The 21,072-nt window shown below is 40.3% G+C and overlaps 1 protein-coding gene and 1 long non-coding RNA gene across 5 annotated transcripts in view; one reads left to right on the plus strand and one right to left on the minus strand.

Annotated features, from left to right (window-relative positions):
- ASCC3 (activating signal cointegrator 1 complex subunit 3) overlaps nucleotides 1–5,198 on the plus strand; it is a 274,324-nt gene extending 269,126 nt beyond the window's left edge. For all 3 annotated transcript variants that reach the window (XM_054195069.1, XM_054195070.1, XM_054195071.1), the window contains 3 exons: nucleotides 2,363–2,569; nucleotides 4,484–4,659; nucleotides 4,757–5,198. In XM_054195069.1, the coding sequence (XP_054051044.1) occupies nucleotides 2,363–2,569; nucleotides 4,484–4,659; nucleotides 4,757–4,904 (531 nt within the window). In that variant the 3' untranslated portion in view covers nucleotides 4,905–5,198. The remainder of the gene's footprint in view (nucleotides 1–2,362; nucleotides 2,570–4,483; nucleotides 4,660–4,756) is intronic.
- Nucleotides 1–21,072, minus strand: part of LOC128906931 (uncharacterized) — a 28,535-nt gene extending 7,463 nt beyond the window's left edge. The window contains exons 1-2 of one of the 2 annotated variants that reach the window (XR_008465370.1): nucleotides 20,982–21,072; nucleotides 17,917–18,050 (exon numbers count right to left, since the gene is read on the minus strand). This is a non-coding gene — a long non-coding RNA (uncharacterized LOC128906931). Of the gene's footprint in view, nucleotides 1–17,916; nucleotides 18,051–20,654; nucleotides 20,750–20,981 lie in introns of those variants that run through there. The other variant, XR_008465371.1, reaches the window with a different exon arrangement.

A 21,072-nucleotide genomic window follows, 5' to 3' on the forward strand; every position in this document is an offset into this window, starting at 1 on the left:
CAGTGTGATCTGCTGGAAGTGATTTTAGTAGCGTCACGTGTGTTAAATGTAGTGAAATCCTGGCAACAACTAATTAACTGACTGTGGTGGTTTTTCTCCTTCTTCAAGGTGCTGCCTTTTTACCTCCCTTTTCCCTTTCAGAGTTGTGACAAAGAGGGCTATCTTTTCCCTTAACACTTAGCTTTTATTTTCTGTTACAATTTTCCTGCCCTTTCTTAGCTAAGGCAGTATTAAGAACACCAGTGCAATTCATCGGTGTCTCCTGCCTTTACACTGCAGTTCCTGAGTGCTCACAGCTGGCCCTCCCCACCTTCTCCATTGAACGGACACAGCTGTTCATGCAGCACACAGAAGAGGCAGGGAGAGAGAGAGATTAGTTGTAGCCTAAATCAGTTTTCTCATTTAGTTCAGCCAGGCTCTGGTAACGCAGCCATTTTAATCCAACCTAAGTCCGCACTGCAGCCGAAACGGGCAGTCCTGCCCTCCCCGTGCCATTTTCACCTCTCCTGACCCAGCTCACCGCACAGCTGCACAAACGCTGCGGATGCTTCGGACGAGGAGGTGGGAACAAGCATCTGGGGACGAGGGGAGGAGGGATGATATCAGCCCTCGTGCTGACAGTCAAAATGGCCTGTAGCCAAGTGGCTTCATGAATGTTTGTGTCAGCAGGGGAGGAGGCTGGACCACTTCTTTCACTGGCACTGAAGGTTCATGCTTATTTAGAGAACTCACAGGATTAGAGAATATGCTTCCACAATCAGCTTTACGCTGATCTAAGTTCATGCTATCACCACCAAAATGAGCAGCAAGCTGACCCATCTAGCTGCACAATCACAGCATGGTCATGCCAACGTATCGGCGACGGAGGGGGAAAGAGCTGGCGAGGAGGATGTTGGAGAGGGGGATGGCACCACCTTTTCCTATGGCAGTGCAATCTTAGGGCTGCTTACGCTGACTGCTATATCCCTCATTTATTAACATATACCATTACATGTATGAATCATGGCAATGATGTCTCCGAAAAGCAAACTGAGCTTTTGTTTTAGGGCACTCTGTCTTCCAGCATGGAAAAAGTAATCACAGAGACATCAAGCACAATCTAAATGAAAATAGATCTTGTTGAAACACAAGTTGGTCAAACCAATACATGAAAAATAAAATATACTGTAGGCTTTTTCCAGATGAAACATTTCTGTTCTGTGCCAATATTGCCCATGAGACTATGGCTACCCTTTTCATTCCCACAAGTTCTCATTTTGGCTGGCTCTTTACCAAGATCAATATTCTTTTTTTCCTTCTCCTTCCCATCCTCTAGCTTTTCATATGTGTTGTTTGAAAACAGGGATGAAGTGCTGATTCACATTTTGGTCTCGGGATGGAGGGGAAGGAGGGCAGGGCAGAGGGTGGTTCTTGTTTTTTTGTTTGTTTTTCTTCCAGTGCCAGTCTCATCTGTCTTTTTCAGCCATAGCAAGGCCACAAATCACTGCCTCCATTCCACAGCCCACTTTTCCTTTTCTTCTTCCTAACAAATTTCATTGAGTGAACATGCTGATTTTCTTTTTACTAAATGAAAGCCTGCATTATTCCTCTCCATTTTCGTCACAGCTGCTCAGAGCTGCTTTTTCTCGTCTGACAGAGACCAAAATGAGAGGTAGATAGAGCTACGTTTTCAGGATGCCTCTTTAAGGTTGAAGAAAGTGTCATGTTCAGCTGCACAAACTGTATGCCTCTAACAACAGTTCTCTCCGCAGGGATGAGAAAGTTGAGGGCCTGTTGCAGTTCATGAGAAACCACAGAGACTTAAAGATTCCTCAGGAGGACTGTAGGAAGGAGGGTTTGTTAAGATCAATGCAAGAAAGTCTTAAAAAAAAAAAACTAGGGATAACTTTGGATATGCAGTTGAACTTTTGGTTAATTATCTGAACTGATCCTCTGAACTCTCTGAGGTTTGCCCATTGCTAATTAGCACTGCAGTGACTTGTTCTTTATGGATTATGCTAAGGAAGTTTAATTTAAAACTTAATTATACTAGTTTTTAAGTGGCTTATAGGGAAAAAATACTTTAATCGGGAGTGGTAAAGAATTTTTCCTGTGTTCAGACGTCAGTAATCTTAGTGAGGCACATGCAATGTGCTTCAGGAGTTTCACGTTTGTTGTATTTGCTTAGAAGAAAGTAGAGTAAGAGGTTAATGAAAACTATTTTATGCTTATGATTGAGAGTCATACGATTATATATGATGTTCTAATAGACAATAAAATATTATAGAATAAATATGTAAACTGCACATTGAATTGTTATTGTTACAGTGACAATGATAGTCTAGATTGTCTTGTAATCCACAGGGATCTATTTTTTCTACAGGCTTGGAATTTCTTGTGCCGTTTGCCAATTGTAAACGTCAGCCTGAGCATTAAGGGCTGTTGGGACGACCCAGTTCAGCCACAGAACGAAGTGCCTGTTCCTTCTTTGACAACAGACACGCGAGATGACAAAAGATGGATCAAATTACACGCTGATCAAGAGTATGTGCTCCAAATACATCTGCAGAGAACCCAGATGGGGTATCAGGTAGATTCATTTATCATTTCCTTCTCAAGTGCACAAGTTTCCAATAATCCATTTACATTATCAATAATGCTTTATACAGCACAACGGGGTTTTATGGTTAAAGTATTATGTAAATTATGAACACTTTGAAAGCCTTTTCTTTGTTAGTAATGAAGCAAATGGTTTTTCATGTTGCAATAGGGTAGTAAGTAGACTCTTAGAGTAAAATCCTACAGCAATTCAATTTCATGAAAAAATTTTCTCTATTTTTTACAAACCAGAAACCCAGAAAGTTCATTTGTTTGGGTACTATAAGCAGTGACAGTAGAGATGATAACTTCACAGATGGTATTTAAGTACTCGCCCGCTACAAACTCCTACCACTCGTGCTCTTGCATATCCTGCTTCCCCAAACCAGTTTCTAATCTTCCCTATTATATTCCCGTGTACCTCCAAACTGCATACCAGACCCGTACCTATTAATATGTTTCTAGTCGTAACACATCCTCAGACCTCTGCTGAGGATAATTTGCATGTGAAGCTTTTCAAACAACTTCTACCTACAATTCTTTTCCACATCTAAATTTCAGTCCCACCCCTTTGGCCAGTTCAAGCACATCCCATTTCCTCTTGGGCTGGTCACCTCACCGGGCCTAGTCAGAAACACCAGCAGCTGCACAGGTTTCCAGCTGCAGTAACTCCCTGTACCTGTTTGTCAGCTCTTGGAACCGTTAGGACCCCACCTCCTGCATTCCAATCAGGCACTGCTGAAACTGTAGCTATCGCTTACTTACAGCTGCATTGTTTTCATTTGCATACCATAATTGGCATATGGACCACCATGATTGTAATTTTGCTAATGAATTTCTCTAACATTTCAAGCAACTAAGAATGATGATTACCAGCATCTTTGTTAAGATGCAAAGAAGAACTCAAGATAAAAGCAGAAAACAGTTTTGGATGTTAGTTCTGAGACTCTGAAGACAACTGCATTTTGATAAAAATAGTAACAGAGATAGGTATGTTCTGATGTAAATCCTGAAGTTAACTTACATTAGTTAAAGAATTATATTTGAAAAGTATTCTTCTTTCCCAAAAGACTTCTTGTCCTGACTAGAGCAGGTTCACCATAGCTTCAAGGGAAGACTGTCTCATTTGTAGGAAGGAAAAAGGGTCAAAGCTCCTCCATAAGTCATTCTGTTTGCTGTGCCTGTTACTGAGAGAGGCTTTTCCTAACCAGAAGCCCCAGAGAAGAAGGGAGCAGGAGCATTTCATGCAGCGATCACTGTTGTATAAGCCTCTCCTAAAATTTGATCCCTCTGTTGTAAGAAACAGATGGATCAAACTGTTTCTGAAGCTTCATTGCTACGGTGGTGCTTTTTCTTCTGTCTAAATCTTCAGTTAAACCTTTCCATCTACAGAACACGAAATGAATGCTGATTGAGTCTGCATCGTTACATCTTCAGCTTTCAGCAGTAAAGTCACTGTCTTAAAGAATCACTGAAATAATCTTTCCTTTTGCTATATCAACCTCAAATAAAGACTTCAAGTGCTGTTTTTGTCTTTATGTTAATCTTGAACAATATTGTTTAGCTTTATTTAAAGACACTAGATTTGCAATTAACCCTTCTGCAGAGAATAGCATTTGGAATATATTAGATGAAATTACAAAGAAGAAACAGAATTTCCATTCGAGTTTTAATAGCTTACAAAATAAATGGAATAGTATCTCATATTCTGGATTTTATTTTATAAAACAAAGGTTTTATTTCTTTTTAAAAAACCTCATCTGGAAAGAAATAACAAAAATATTTTAGTCTGGCTAAATTATATGTAACAATTCACAACAGGTTTGACATTGTTTTCATTCAAGGAAGAATGGCATTTTGGAAAGGTGATTTCTAGTTTTCTTAAGATGTTTATTTTCCCCAACAGGGAAAGCAAGACAGTAAAGCAGTGGCTCCTCGATTCCCCAAAGTTAAAGATGAAGGATGGTTTTTGATACTGGGAGAAGTCGATAAAAAAGAACTCATCGCCCTGAAGAGAACTGGATATATCAGAAATCGAAATACTGTTTCTGTTGCTTTTTATACTCCAGAAACTCCTGGAAAGTATGACAAATTTACAAAATAAGTTCTCTAATGGTTATCTTTTCCAAGTAGTCAAGACCTAATTTGCAAACTAACGATTCTGCTTTTTGCGTTTTAGGTGTATCTACACATTGTATCTCATGAGTGACAGTTACCTTGGCATGGACCAACAGTACGATATTTACCTGAACATTATCCCAGCCAGTACGTCAGCACAAGTCACAACAGAGGTGTCTGATGCCACGAGTCACCTGGCTCTGAAGTAAGGTGATCTGAAAAGTGCATTCAAAAGAACTGGTCTTGCAGCTAAGACCTCTGGTCATTCTGGACATCCAAAAATTCATTTGCCTTAGTGGAACCAACTTCAAACCTCAAGACAACTAGGAAACTGCAAGTGACTACTGTATTGACTCTGGTAACACAGAGTTAGCCACAGTGGCCTTACTCCTTTATGAAGATTTGTCTTTTCTTGTTTCATCTTTCTTCTTTCAGAAGTTACATTGTTAACTGAATTTTGACACATCAAAATAAAAGACAAAAGATGCTGTAATTTGCGCAAATTTAGGGCTATAGTCTTCATTTTGAAAAGTGTTCTGTAGCCTATGTATTAATGTAGTTTAAATAGTCAACTTTTTTAATTTATAGGGCAAAGTACACAATTTGATCTAAAAACCATCTAAATATTGACAGATGTGTTATATTTCATCTTTAATAAAATATGTCCATAAGAATGTTTCACATTAGATTTTTCAGTGTAAAATATGAGATATATAGTAACAAAATCCTCCACTTGCACATACTGTATTTTGAAGGCAATAATCTAAAGGAAAAATTTCACAAATTTATATTAATTATATATGCACTAAATCTGGTTATAAAGGCATGATAAATAGTATAAAATATTTCCAGTATAGCAATGATGCAATTTATATAGATCATAATTAAAGTTTACCCTTTACATATGTTCATACATATGTATGAACATACATATATACACACCATACATACTTATTACATATTTACAATTCCTTTAGTGTTTTCTCCTGAATTTTGAAGGACTAAGGCATATAAAATCTGGTGCCTTGTTCTAGGGTTCAGTGCTAAAGTGGGCAACTACATTCTGTAAAGAAGGGAGAGGGAGGCTCCAAAAAGGGGCTTTACAACAGACGGCTTGACAAGCAGGGAAGAGTTCTGCCAGACGACAAGTAGCATCTAAGAGATAGATGCCCAGCTCAGTGATAGTACCATGGAGGCACTTCTGTCAACAAGACATAAGTCTGAAAGAAAAAGGTAGTAGCATGTCTTCTGCACCACAGAGTGATGAGATGCTTACCTAGATCTACACATCCTGAGGCCAGTCCTCTTCTCAACCTTAAGGGGATTTGAAATGCTGAGCGAGTACTTGGAGGAAGCATACTGCTAAAAGATCACACATCTTCATACGGATAGACTAGACCTTAAACAGAGTACTCTTATTTGAACTTGTTCGGCTTCGCATTTAGCTGACAGCCATTCCCTCTCTGAGGGATCATTTTGCTACCATTTCCATTGTGTTTCACCAGATGAAAGAACACAGCAGAGTTGTTGCCTGTCAGCTTCCCCCCCAAAAAAGACAACCCTGGTGGTGTTGCACCCACACAGAAACGCAGAATGGCTGAGGTTGGAAGGGACCCGTGGAGGTCACCTGGTCCAACCCCCCGATCAAGCAGGGGCCCCTAGAGCTGCTTGCCCAGGACCATGTCCAGACAGCTTTTGAATATATCTCCAAGGATGGAGACTCCACAAACCCCCTGGGCAACAGGAGAAAACAAAAACAGAAAGTCGTCACTATATTTACAGACGGATAAATGATACGACTTCCTCCTTTGCCTTTCAGACTATATCCAATATAATACGGTGGTGTGTCACACAGATTTTTTTCAAATTGGTAGGCAAAAATTTGGCTAGACACACATTTACTTAGTCCTACGCCCATTTTTAAGAGACTTGTTTTCTCTAATCTGCAAGTATATTTTCACAGAAATTAAGTCCTTTCTTTGGGAAAATTCTTGGCTGAAACAATATATTGTCTCTCAACAATTTTAATTAATTAGGAAAAAAAAAAAAGCTATACCACAGTCAAACAACATACCAACATAGTGACGCTAGCTCTTGTTGCTTTTTAAATGCACATCGCAAAACAGTCTAACTGCGGAGTAGCAGACAATAGCTTCAGTATTCTGTATTAACCAATTAAAGAGTTTCTGTAATGTCATTTGTACCATTTGTACTGTGGTTTGGAAATAGTGTATATAATTTCCTAGCATGTTAATTGTTTTTACAAATAGTTCGGTGAAATTTCTAAATAACATATTTGAAACTTTATTTTTTTAACAGAAGTATTGGATTCATGAAGACAAAGTCTGAATGAATATAGAAGTAATTTAAGCAAATTGATTAGAATCAGTATTTATCTGAAAAATCCAAGATTAGGAATTCTGATGCATCTGAAACAGCTGCTTAGGAGGAACAATCAATATGTTCAATCCAGTGGTATCTAATGGTGCAAAGTGAGAACAGCTATCTAACAAAAGCACAAAAATCAAACACAATTGAAAAAAAAAATTAGAGATAAATACTTTGGTGATGTGATTATCACCATTATGGATAAATGATCAAATTAACAGCACATACAGAAATTTTTAATGTTAATTTAAATTTCTCATTGCAGTTTGCAAGCAGGTTTTTCTTCTTCTGCGCGCCGCCCCCTCCCCACCCCTTTCTGGGAGCAGCTGCAGTTAGTGCCTGCCTGCTCAGGTACGATACTTCTTCCAAAACTTGGAAAGAGCAACAAAACCCATCCACATATTGTGTATAAAGATGTATTTAAGTCTGCCTATGTGACTTCACCCTTTCCATCTTACCCTGTCCTACTCTAATAATGGCATCACAGCAGTACTTAGCAGGCGCTAGAGGAGGTTTGGGAATGTACAGCCATCCCCCTTTGCTTCTTAAGGAGCTCTTACGATGCAGTCTGTTGTTTAGAACCTTACTTAACATTTCAGTTTTCGTCTAAGTACTGAATGTAGCACAGTGACACCATGAAGCCATCTTCACTACTGCAGGTCTTTCTCTTTTGTTGTAAATTGGATCTTTGGAGGCCCTAATTTCACCCAGATGAATTCAGGGGGTTGTGCTGCTGACCAAAAATTACTCTTCCTCGACATTAATTTGCTTCTAGAGACCATCTCTGGATGGTCATCCTAAAGGAAACATCAGGATGTCTCTCATCAACCTCCACACTGGAGTCTAGCATAAGACTTAAACATTCACTGAATAGGCTGCATTTAAAGAAAGGTAAGTTCTGTAATTCCAATTTTCTAGTTGTGGGGGATGCTTATAAAGAGAAGAAGGTATCCCATGTGCACCTGCTCTTGCACATCATGGCCTGAATCCAAATTCCTATGTTTCTCCCTCACTCAAGAAAAAGAGGCTGTGATATTTTTAAGACAGTTTGATAAACTGGTCCAAGAAGCATCCATGTGTCTATGAAGAGGCTTATTTACTGCAGCTGGTTCTTAAATCATCACTTTCTTCTCTTGCCTCCCCACCTCCCATTGAAGGTAGACTTCCACTACCTGTAAACCCTACAATCACACCTGTTCAGAGACAATTATCCATATTAGTGGCAGTAAATTATCACAGAAGGCATTTTTTGAGCTCATCTCTCTGTGATGTGGTATGGACGCTATTCTAGCCTATGTAGTAAGTACTGAAGCAGGACAAAGTAAGGTAATACAAGCAAACCGTATGTATTTTTTCCACATCCTAAAGTCTGAACTAATGCTGAGAGCAGAAAAAAAAATGTGTATGATAATTCTGTAACTAGAAAGCCAAGCCATGGATGTAAAAAGAAGCCACCCATCCATCCAAGTGTGCTTTATGCCTCCTACAAAATGGCAAATTTGCCTAAGTGATTTTTATATAAAACTTTTTTTTTGTTTTAAGTATCCTTTCTTCCAACTAAATTGCATACCTTTCGCCTTGATTTAGTTGCTTACATTCTAATATTACCATTTAATGTGCAATATCTCACCTGGCCTCTACATTCAGCTCCAGAACGTGCGCCATCTGCAGAGGGCCATCAGATGAGAAACATGATGTTGCTGTGTCTGTCACTCTCTGTGGATGCCTCAAGTAACCTAAGGCACCTGAAATAGCACTAGGTATCTACATTCAGGTAACCAAATTGAGCCCTTATTACTTGTTTAGTCATAGGTAAGCAATTCAGTTGCTTAACTGCATCTAATGCACTTTAAAATCACCGAAGATATTTCAGTTGCCACTCCAGAAGACAGCAAGTCTTCCGTAAGTCCTGTGTCACTTCTGCTATCCCTGTGCAGGTATGCCCATATCATAGGGTGGGTACTTACTTACATACTTAAGCTTAATTAGCAAATCAAGCCTATGCTATTTTGTAACTCAGAAGAACCATAAGTGTTCAAAATTCTCTCTTCCAAGGTATTTTATGAGAAGGGAGAATTCTCCTGCTTCATAAGAAGAAATATTTTCTGACAAAAGGTTTGGGTGCCGTAGGATGCCCAGACAGACAAAAAAGGCGAGTGGGGCTGGTGCTGAGAATGGTCACCCCATTTCTACTTATACGCTATGCCTATTCTATCAGCTACGTTTGATTCCTACCTGTCTTTTTGAAAACACAGCTTCTTAAACAACACGTCTTTTCAGAGCACACTGCAATTCAGCAGGCTGTGCCAAGACTTACATCCGCAAAAATTTTGATGCACATTTTTCTGAAGTGATTTGCAAAAGCTCAGGAATGAACTAACCAAGTTTGTTATTAATGTCACACACTGGTAGCAGTAAGAGGTTAAGCTGCTTTCATGAAGTGTGTGTGAAGGGGACTTCTATATTAAAGGAACTCCTCTGTAAAGCAATTGTACACTAAACAAGTCTCTGTGTAAATAATTGCTATTAAGGATTCAATCTAGACAGAAGAAACAAGCTGTACAGAAAAAGATTCTCCACAGTGATTACGCCATCCTGCAATTAAATATGTTTACAATATGTCTTGTACTCAGATCTTCTAATGAGCTCCATACTGCATCAGTGCGCTTTGAATCCAGGACTCTCCAAGCCACTAAGCCTTTCTTCTGCATCTCTACGCCTACAAAATCACAACCACCTTCTCGGCTCAAATATCTCTTAAGAAATAAAGAAAGTTAAAGCTTCACTAAGCCCACGCATTAGGCTTCACTGCTACCTTTCTCCTCCACCTTACTCTTGTCCTACCAAGACTCACAATAAAAATATGCACCCAAAATAGAAGGCTTGTATCTCTCCTTGCAGAAGATCCGTACACAGAATTGGTGACATCCCATTGCACGATGACAAAGGTCACACAGGTAAGAGGATAAAATGGACATCTCATTTAAAAATATCATAAGCGGCCATTGGGGGGGGTGGGGGATGTCTAAATCTAGATTTTAGAATAGAAATGAGAACACGGAGGGGAAGGGAAGTAATATAAAGATGTTGGCTAGAAGTATCGTTCATGTGCTACAAAACCAATGCAATAAAGAATGAAAAGTGTTCATGGCTGAATATTATCATTCCCAATAGTAATATTCCCACTAAGTGTAATCATAGCAGAGGTGAATTGGGCGTTTTCGAAGAATCACGCTCTCCATAACATGACACCTGCACAAATAGTTATAGGGCTATGCTATTAATTACTGGCAAGAAGAACAGTAGAAAGGGGAGTCTAGAAATATAACCATCTTTTTCTAACTACACTCTAAATCTCTACAGAAATGCGATAAACAGCATTCTTCACACACTAGCAAATTTGCACCTTGGAATGGAAATAACTCAGTTTCTACCCTGTAGTGCTAATGTGGGAAAATTAGACTTATGTACTTAACAGCAGTACTTTCTTCTAGCTAACAGGATGAAATTGTTTCAGATGCCAATAACACATGGTGAGTTCCCATCATGTATTTGTCGGCAAATCCAACTAATTAGGGACTAATTACTCATTGTAGCAGCACAGTAATATCAAGTTCTGATAAACTGTCATCTTTGTAGCTGTGAAGATTCCGCAATTAAGCCTTATTTTATTTTCTCAAACGATTGCAATGACTAAAAGGAGAGCTGGAAAAAAACACCAAGAGGGTTCTGCCGTCTCTGTAAAAAGGCCCTTTCATTCACCCATGACAAAGCAAGATTTATCCTTCAAGTTTCTTTTTTGCTATTTTGCCCTGCCTAAAATACAACATAAAATAGTTCCACTCTCTACCAAGAGAGACTGCATGACTACCTGACAGTTTACCCCAGTCACAGCATCTTGCTGTTCCTTTTGCATGGCTCTGTCATGTCACATCCCACCCCTGCCAACACGGTGATGCAGTCTCCCATGTTACCCTTGGACTAAACTTTCTGGGATAGGACTTCTAGGGGAATTTCACTCTCTGTTTATAGGATGCATAGCACAGAGGAAGTCCTGGTTCCTGGTTCGCTTCCTGCAAGCTGAGATTTACAAATAACTGCATAAGGCCCTCCTGTGCTAAACTCAAAATATGATGCAATGTTACTCCAAAAATATATTAAGCAAATAAGACAGGTGCAAAATACGCAGCACAGTTAGCAGTGTGATTAAGGCAAATGCCAATTTAATTTTCATTTTAATTCTAAGCGACTTGATTCAAAGAGGGGATGAGCTGATCCAGGAAAAGAGGGATGTGGAGATTTCTCAGTTCTCCCTGGTAATTAAATGCTCAGAACTGACCAAAGTGAAATGGTTATGGGCCATATCCACACGTGTGATACTCATCTAGACAAGTTCTGCCTCTATGCATCTCGCACATTTTTACTTGACTCCTACACACAAACATTGACAACATCTTTCAGCCTCATCCTTGCAAATATTAGGAAAATACATGCTCTACACTTAGAGAGCAGTGCCTCCGTAATTTACATGCAACAGCATGTGCATCAGAAGGCAAACCCTTCCTGCATCTTCACAAAGACCCCTTAGCAAAAGGTTTAGACATTGTAAAATGCATTCATAAAGGATTAACACTTTGCTTTCATCCAGTTATATATAGTTGCAATGCTACCCAGTAACTTAGAAGAAATCACAGCTGGGTAAAGTTTCTGAAACTTTTGCTAACAATTTTTGCCTTCTGTTGGTAAACAACACACAGATATGGTCACCTACAAATAATTATCCTTCATAATTTTTTTTTTCCTTTTAATTGAATTCCACATCAGTAACTTGCAGCTGGACTGCAACAGTAGAGGACTTTTGCCCTTGCACTTTTGGTGGTCCTCAGCTTTTGCCTTCACAGCCTGTGACGTACCCAAGGAGTGCTGCAATAGCTTTTTCATCCTGTTCAGTCTTATCAATAGTCTGGCCACAAACTTAAAACTTGGACAAAAAAGAAACAAACTTGCTCAACAAGTGGGGTTTTTTTTGCAGATATGCTCATCATCCAATTACTGCATTGTCATCCCATAAGTCTACAAGACTTAGGAGAATTGGTAACAGCTGACTCAACAATACTTTTTTTTGGTCCTAAAACTGTTTGACTCTTCAAGCTGGAAGTACAAGAAAAGAGGAGATACCACTGTAACCCTGAAGACTTGACTTAGACAGAGCACTTAATTTTTCAGTGAGTTTCACCGAAAAATGGCTACCAACTGAGGAAGTTGGTAAAGTTAGGGGGAAGAAAAAAAAAAAAAGAGTGAGAACAAAAGTTGGGAAAAAAAATGTGAATGAAATATTCTGGCTTGTACCCCAAGATAAGAGTTTAAGTTGAAACAAAGACTTTCTTAGGATAAGGACTGTGTATCCTTTGGGAGAAGGACACTCAGTAAAATCATTATCCTGTCAGGATGAAATTATTTGATTTTACCTGCTCTAAGCATGTCTAGAACTAATCTGTCTAAGCTCTAAACTACCCAGATCATGTTATTCTAAATGAATAAACAAATTTGTTTTCTTTTTTTTTTAAAAGTGACATTTGAGTAAAAGACTGCTAAAATAATTTTTAAAAACATGACTAAGTGATGAATGAAAGTAATCATAATGGTAAAAAAAGATTTACTTCATCAATGAATTAATTTAATCCAGCCCTATAGAACCAAGAAATGCTAGCAATCCCCTAGAATTGTGTCCATTCATAAAGCCATGAGACATAAAGCAATAACATTAAAACTCTTTAGATGGTTAAGAGTAGGAGAAATTACATTCAGGTTACGCAAGCTGAATGAAGCATGATCATATTGTTGCAATACAAAAGTAATAAAATGATGATTTTTATTTTGTTGATGTGTGGGAAAAGTGATTTTTGCAGGTTTTTTTCTGTTTAGCTTTTTGGCGACAGAAAAGCAGGGCATTGTGCATCATCTTTGGGCACATAAATACAATCTGGAGCTGCCTGGAAAATTGTCACACAACATGCAGTGACAGCTCTTCCCTTTTGTTGCTGGAACCAAAACACCTGCATCAATGTTACTCTGTACTTTGAGACCAGGAATGCTCTGAGAAAGACCGATCATTCAGTTCATTTTCTGTCTGGTTGGTAGGAGGTGCTCAGTCAGGTGTCAGCTCTCAGGTATTGTGCTTTGACTCCCAAATTGACAAGACGCACCCAAGTTCCACTAGAGCATGTGCAAGTTTACATCCGCTCCTCTGCCCTACACATCCTGCCATAGGGGTGGAGGAGTATGTCAGCCTTCCAGGTCATGCTTCAGTTTCCTTCACTGGCAAGAGAGTGTGCCCAGAGAGATGCTCTGACACACTGTTTTTCAGGCACAAGAACCTAAATTTCTATTCCAAACTTAAATGCACCTCAACTAAATTGAACCTTGTCCAAAATTTTTCCCAGAAGCAGGGTCCTCAGGGAATACTGACCTTAAAGAACCAAAGCTTTTAAGAAATAGGGATTTTTTTTTTTAGAAATAAATGGTCCAGACGGATTGCTAGAATATTCTATTCCTTGTAAACATTAAATAAAAAAAAGGAAAAATCCCACCAAAAGGATACTAACAAGAATGCGAAACACTTTGGTTCTTCGTTTTAAAAACATGTAGTACCTACCTATTTTTCTTGAAGTCTTGGGGAACTGCTGGATTAATTTAATCAGAGCAGTGAAAATCTTTTTGGAAATATGGATGCTGCTAAGGAAACGAACAGAACCTGGAAAGAAAGCCCAACATTCAGTTTACACTGAAGTTTCTTTTCTGTTGATGCATTGCCCTTTGCTTCAGAGACCAGAGGATGAAATGCATTCCCAACATATATTATTAGCAGATCAAATTTAGTTTCTGCTATTACTTTCAAGGGATTTGGTGAATAGATGGTAGCATTAGTATTATCAAATCCTTCACTGAGACCTAGGACTCAAAGATTAACAGCTGCAGATTTTATAACATTTCTAATTCAGGGATAAATCGTATTTTCTTGCATTGGATGGGTAGGTAATGTACTAAAGTTATTTAATTCTCAGGAACCATTGACTTTATAGAAACAGGCTAAGAACTCATGACCATGAAAAATTGCTAATCAGATGAAATTAGATGAACAAAATATCCCTAATGAGAAAAACAGGGTAAGAATCCCATCTCCAAGGGAGGGACAGAGCTTTGAATCACACAGACAGGGCTGCTGTGAGGCAACAGTCCTGTTTGTTTTTATTATACAATCTCACCCGCTTTCATTACAACAAATTATTTTGGCATGATGGCACAGCTTCCACAAAAGCATACCTCCACCATTTACTTGGTGGTTAGGGCACATTAGGGGAAAACACGGTCAGAAAAGGGAAGAAAGAACTGAAGGAGGGAATTTTCTATGGGAGCAAATGGGATAGTGGCATGCAGCTAATTTTTAAATAAGAAAGCACAAGTCTTATCTCATTCTGAAAGACAGCAAGCCTCTATTTTCAGGGGAAGGTTCCAAGTAACGTATCCTAAACAAACAAGCACCTCTCCTATAGTCTTAGGCAAGGTACCAAATGTGAGCTACATTTCTGTGTTCCACCTTTGTGTGAGGCTTTGCTGTTCATATGCAGTTATCCATTCTCACTTAAGATACCTGATTTTCCATATTCACCAGATAGGGGAATTTCAGCACCTCACATCTTGAATTCCACTCTGGGTGCATGTGGGGGTGAGATTCTTGCTATTTAAAAATCCTTTCTTAGCTATAACCCTAAACAAATGCATAGTCTTTATTTTATAAAATATAGATGCTCTTCTTTCCATTTTACCCACCTATGCTTGTAGCTCTCATGTTACATCATACCAACTTGATCTTAAGAAGTAGTCCGCATTCAAAACTGGTCCATATCCTTACATTTGGAAGTACAGCATATGACATTAATATAGATGGTTATGTCAACATTTCTCAGGGAAGGAAGAATAAATAGATTCATGGTAGACTACTACACACATATATATGTATAATTATAGTTATATAAATATTATAGTAACATGAACATGTTACTTATTAACATGAACATAACAAGCCATTGAAGTTAGCAGTTACTGTTGCCACCACTATTGAAAAAATGAAAGAACCCACCAAAACTAACATTCAGAGGAGAAATGTCACTTTGATGTTTTGGAAGAGCAAAGATATTACTGACTGGAATCAGATCCCTGTCTATGTGTTAGGTTTATGCGTAACTGGAGAAGACAATCTCCTTCTAAAATTATCTTCCGCTACTCCATTTCTTTACTTATACTCCTTTAATTTCCTGCAATTAAAAAAAGGGGGGGACATGACCACTTTGTTCACAGTCATTATTTCATTCTTTTATCTGCCATTTATCTTTCCATGTAAGAATCCCTGTCCAGCTCAGATCACCAATGCAACACTGTTCTGCCATCTCTCCTCCAAACCACAAAACTTCATGCTCTGAGAAAGAGCAATCTAATAAGACAGAGGAATAAGGATAAATCAAGTAATTCACCGTTTGAAATTTATATTTTTCCTAATTCTTCCTTTCCCATTATTATGGTCACTCTTCCATTTCAGCCCTTACTTCATCCCCATTTCAATTTCCCAACCTGTCTAGCATTGCTTCTCTTTTCTCTGGTGTACCTTCGTTTCTCTTGTAGATAAAAATTAATACATACATCTAAACAAGTTCAAAAATTATTTTCTTACTGCTACCCAGCGCATTCTTCTCTGGGCTTTCTGTATTTTCCAGTGCCTTTTCCATTTCTATGCTTTTATCTTCAACTTGTGTTCCAAAGTCTGATTGTGGCCTTGCCTTTCTTTTTCCATCACCTTTATTACATGATCTGTTATAATACTTTAGTTATAGGAGTTTGGTTTTGATCCCAAGTGCTGATCACAAAGATCTTTGTGGCAGATCAAGCTCTCCACTGAAGGAACTCCATGCCAGCATCTAATTGTGAGCTACAGTAAAGATAAGCTACACCAAGCCTCATTTTCACATTTTCTACCCATCCATTTGGTGTATTTGCTCACAATTACTCCATGTTTTGAGCAATACGTAAAATAAACAACGCTTATTTTGTCTGAACGCCTATTTTGTCTATACGCCTTTCTTGACAGAAAAAGGAAAAAAGCACTCCTTCTCTTGGGAAAAAAGTTAAATGGTGTTAGGCATCTTCAGGAGGTATCAATATGTATTTTGCTGTCAGTAACAATCAGTAACACCTAGCAATAAGATTAGACTACCCTAGAGTTTTCTGTCTTTCTCATTTTGGCCACCCTTCACCTGCACCTTAGAACACTGTCTGCGATTGCACTTTTCCCCAGCCAAACAATCACAAAACCAGGAGTTTTCCACAGCTACGCTTTCTTCATTCTTTCACTCATACTGAAAAGGAATGAGCAACACAAACATAAATCAGCTTTCATTTGACCACAGGAGATACAGGTTGTTTTTTTCCCAAGCCTAGACTATGCTCTTCTACCATCTGAGGCCCTCGAGCAACCAGTTAAGTAACAGCTGACTGAGAAACCAGCCAGGCCACAAAGTGTCCACAGAAAATTTCATCTCCAGGGTTAATTTCAGCTAATGCTCTCTTGGTCATGCAGTACTACTGAAACTGTCATAGACAAAGGCTGCTTACCACATGACTGTTTAAGAACAGATTCCTTTCAATTTATGTATAAAATAGCAAGTTCAAATACTCCACCACTCAAACAGCATCAGTTGTCAGGCCCCACACGTGCACTAGATTGGATCATGGCACAGAAGGATATAAATCCACATTCTTCAGATCATAAATCAGTCAAACTGGCTGACTGACTGCAGACAGGATGCCTGTAGCACTGGGTTATTCTCCAACTGCCCATTACAAGATTCCCCTGGTGCATTCAGCACTGTGAGAACCAAGATACAGGTTGGATTTTCTTGTGTTATGTTTCAAATTGTTGAATATGGATATCTCATGACGTTAAAAAATACGCAGTTCCAATGTTCTGATACTATACAACACTTCCCCTCACAGAACAATACATTTCTCAGCAAGTATTTCATTTCTAAAATAATTTTTAAAAAAAATATTAATTCAATTCATTCCAAAATAGCTTGCCTAAGCACACATTTAAGACAAACTCATTCCACTTCATGCTAATTCTTGAATCTATATTAAAAACAGAACACCTCATGGGTTGTTTTTTTTGCTTTAAAGTGAGGGGAAAACCCTATAAGAAGACCAGATCTGGGGTACAAGATAACACAGACAATTTCCAACATAAATGCTAGTTATTAGGTGTCATGTAGAGTCAGGAGTTGCCATGGAATCCATTTGCTTCTAAACCAGCTCCTCCTGCTGGAATACTTTCTCATTATTATTTCTTTCAAGTAGCACAAAAGGAGCCGGCTATAGAAGAAATGTTATTTTAGGGTAAAGTTTCGACTATGTCTGCAATCAGACATGAAATTAAAATCTAAATTTAAAGCTATATTTCTGTTCAAATGTAAAGCTACATTACTGTGGTCAGAAGAATGAAATCGTTGTAGACTTTTTATAGATTCAGCAAAGCAGAGAAAATAAATTATAGCTAAAGTCCTCCTTTCAGCTGTCTTCCCATGAGTGAAAATAAATGTCATATCTGATGTCTACTGTTTACGTTCTTGCTACATTATTCTCCCATTATGTTTAACTTTTAACATTTTCATACTAGTTATTCCATGCAACAGCAGCCTCATTACCAGCCTAATTACTAATGTCCTGGTATACAGAACAGTGTGAGCATGCTGGACACTGGATTTATTAGGCCAATGAACTCACTTGTTGTGATGTCAGTTTCAATAGACAGATTTTTGAAGAAAAAATGCGATCATGCCTTCAAACTCTTGACACGCCAATTATTGGGTTCCAATTCTTTTGTATACAATGTACTGCAGTAAGACTGGAGGACAATACTGGAAAGTAACCAGCAATATTAGAAAACTATGTCAGTGATTTGCAGCTTGGCATGTTAATACTTATTTATTAATATTATTGTTCATTATAGACATTGACTAGCTTTGCATCTGGAAGCCCTAAACAGAAATAGGATCCTATTGTGATCAACACTGTATGGAGATAAACACAGCCGTTGCCTCCAAGAGCTTGTATTGTATGGTCCCAGCCTTGTAAACTGATCTGGGTAGATAGATTCTTGTGCCCCCACCGAGTCCCCCAGCCCTCCAAGGCGGTCAGAGCTTCCTGCCCAACCCTCCTACGTGGAGAAATGGCAGGCAAGCTTTGGGTGCAGGGAGCCTGAGCCACTCTAATCCATTCCTCTCCCACCCTTTAGCAACTGAACTACAACTCGGCTTAGGCAAGTCCACCATCTTACCAAACTTCTGACCCTTATTTACAACTCTCAAACTCAAAAGTTTTACTCCTGACAAGAAATTAGAGGAAGCTCTGTGCCATGCAACACCCTTCCCTCTCCAGACCTGTGTTTTCTAAGGTTCCATAACTGCAGGTAAACTGCCACCCGTGGAGAGGTCTGTTGTACTTCTCAGGAAGCAACAGAGTACAACAGCTTCTGGGACAGGCACTACCCTTGGAAAAGCAAAAAAGCACAGATAAGCACGCTAGGGACAGAGAATCCTTTGCCCTGGAGGGAAACCAGAAGGGGCACCGGAGCCCTAGAACGAACAGAAGCAGCCCAGCATCAGTAAACAGCAAGGGCTGGGCTGGAGGGGACAGGACAAGGAGCTAGAAGCCAAGCATAACAAGCAGGCCAGCAGGGCACGGACCTCACCAGCCAGGGCCCACCTTGCACTACCTGAGCGAGGAGAGCAGGGCTGGTGCAGAGATGGCAGGCAGGCTCAGGCAAGAGCCCAGATTATTAGGCAAGTCCATAACAGCAAGGCAGGTCCAAAGTCAAGCCAGGAAGTCAGTCTGTGGGTCTGGGTCCAGAACAACAGGGTCCCTAGCCAGGTACAGGCATAGCTGCTGGAGCCAGGAACCCCTGCAGCCTGGCTCAGGTAAGCACTGAGGGCAGAGGGTGTGGGTGGAGCTGCCAGGTGAGGCTGCTCAGGGCAATTAGGGCTTATTAGTACACTCAGGGACCTGCCATCCACAGTTGTCTCCTCTCTCACTAGTATGGCTGCTCTGACAAGTGGCTGGGTTAAGTGGCGCACCAGGAGTGTTTTGTGCTGAAGCCAAAATTAAAACTGTGCTCCAGTAGGTTTTGGCACATTTCAAAAACGTGGCATTAACACCACCAAGCTATTGCCAGGCCAAAGAAATGACAATTCCTTTTTCATCTACCAGCTACATCTGAGAGGAATTACACAGGGCGAGCAAGCCCTGGAGCTTCCTCCCTCCAGCTGCAAGTAGTGGACGCTCTTCAGGAGAGGCACTGCAGGGAAACTGTCCTTGTCATAGGCTCTAGCTTCAGCTGGTTACACCCAGCCGTCGCATTATGTAAACAGAGTCCCACCATCAGTGAATAATAGTCAGAATTCAGGGTTTAGACAAAACATTTCAACAGTGAGGCAAAACCTAAAGAAAAAAAATATTAATCACAGGCATATGCCAAGCCTTGGGAAACACCCCCACCCCTCGGCAACAGATTTAGCAAAAAAAATAGGTTAAAACTGAATTCAGGCTTAGGAGTCTGGTGCTGTTTCCCTGTGCCCCCTTCCAATGTAAGCAATTGATCCCACAGTGTCTTCCTTGGAGACATCATCTCCACATCACTTCTGAAGAAAATGGTTACAAACTCAGTTCATACCGCAGTTGGAATAAGGCATCTATTCACCACGTGGGGAATGCAGAGGAGAGTAGCAAAAGGCTTGCAAAGCACCCAAATAATTCAGAAATTCCTAAGTCACAGAGGGTTGCTCCCAGCTTAGTGTGCAATGCTCATAAACGTAATTAGACTCATAACCACAAACAGGTACGAAACTAAAACAAGTAAAGCTCCATTTAAAATCCACACAGAGAATGCCTCCCACCTCGCCTTACAACAAAACTACAAGCACTACAAGCATCCTGATGGCTATGATGCACACCAAGTGCAAGGGGCACCAGCTTTGGAGCTGTCAGGCAGTCTCACACCCTGCATCCCTCCTTTTTGGTCTGATCAAGCCTATTCTCCAAGGTGATGGGAGGCCAAAAGCAGAGTTTCATTGCAGCAGGGAGGGGTGGTTCCTCTTGCTATTGATTTCATCTGAAAAAGCACGTGCTATTTCGAAGCAAAGTGCATCCTCGAGATGGGTTAAGCTGCTTTCCTTCACTGAAACAAACCAGTGGTACAAGTCTATTTGTGACCTCTTAATTATCAGGTTGATAGTAAGAACAGGCTGTGCAACGGATCCCACTATTTTAAGCATTATTCTTTGGGGTGCTGAAATTTAAACAGGCTTCTGCTGACAGATTTCCCCCCGACTAATGAAATAACTTCTTTGCTAATGAAAGCCAGGCCTTGGGAAAGGAGATTTCAGTGATAGCGAGGGGCTGGAGGAAGCCTGACACAGCTCCAGCTCTGCTGGCATACGGAAGCGCGTGTCGATCTCACGCTGTACCTGAGGCCTGGAGCAGACCAACCTCCCAAGCAGGCTGGTCTTCACCACCACCATCAGGCCTGGCTTCCGCGCAGACGGCCCGCTCTGGGGCGAAGCCTCTACAAGGACGCTCCTGCTTTGGGACATGGGAGAGCAAAATCCAACCTAGCAGGCAGAAGTAAATAAAATAACGAAAAGGGGATGCTTCCCCCCGGCCACAAAGCTCAGACCCCCCCTCTCCGTTGAGGGGCGCGGAGCGCAGGGCCCACCCCGGGCAGAGCAACGGCGGGGGGGAGTGCGGAGCACTCCCAGGCCGCCTCACGCGGACCCCTCTCGCCGCCTCCTCACCTTCTCCCCGGGGCCGCGCCGCAGGTGAGGGGACGCTGACTGGGACAGCGGGACGGCGTTGGGCCAACACATCCCGGCGTGTGTCTGTCCC

The sequence above is a fragment of the Rissa tridactyla genome, chromosome 3 (genome assembly GCF_028500815.1).
Source record: "Rissa tridactyla isolate bRisTri1 chromosome 3, bRisTri1.patW.cur.20221130, whole genome shotgun sequence".
Classification (NCBI taxonomy): Eukaryota; Metazoa; Chordata; class Aves; order Charadriiformes; family Laridae; genus Rissa; species Rissa tridactyla.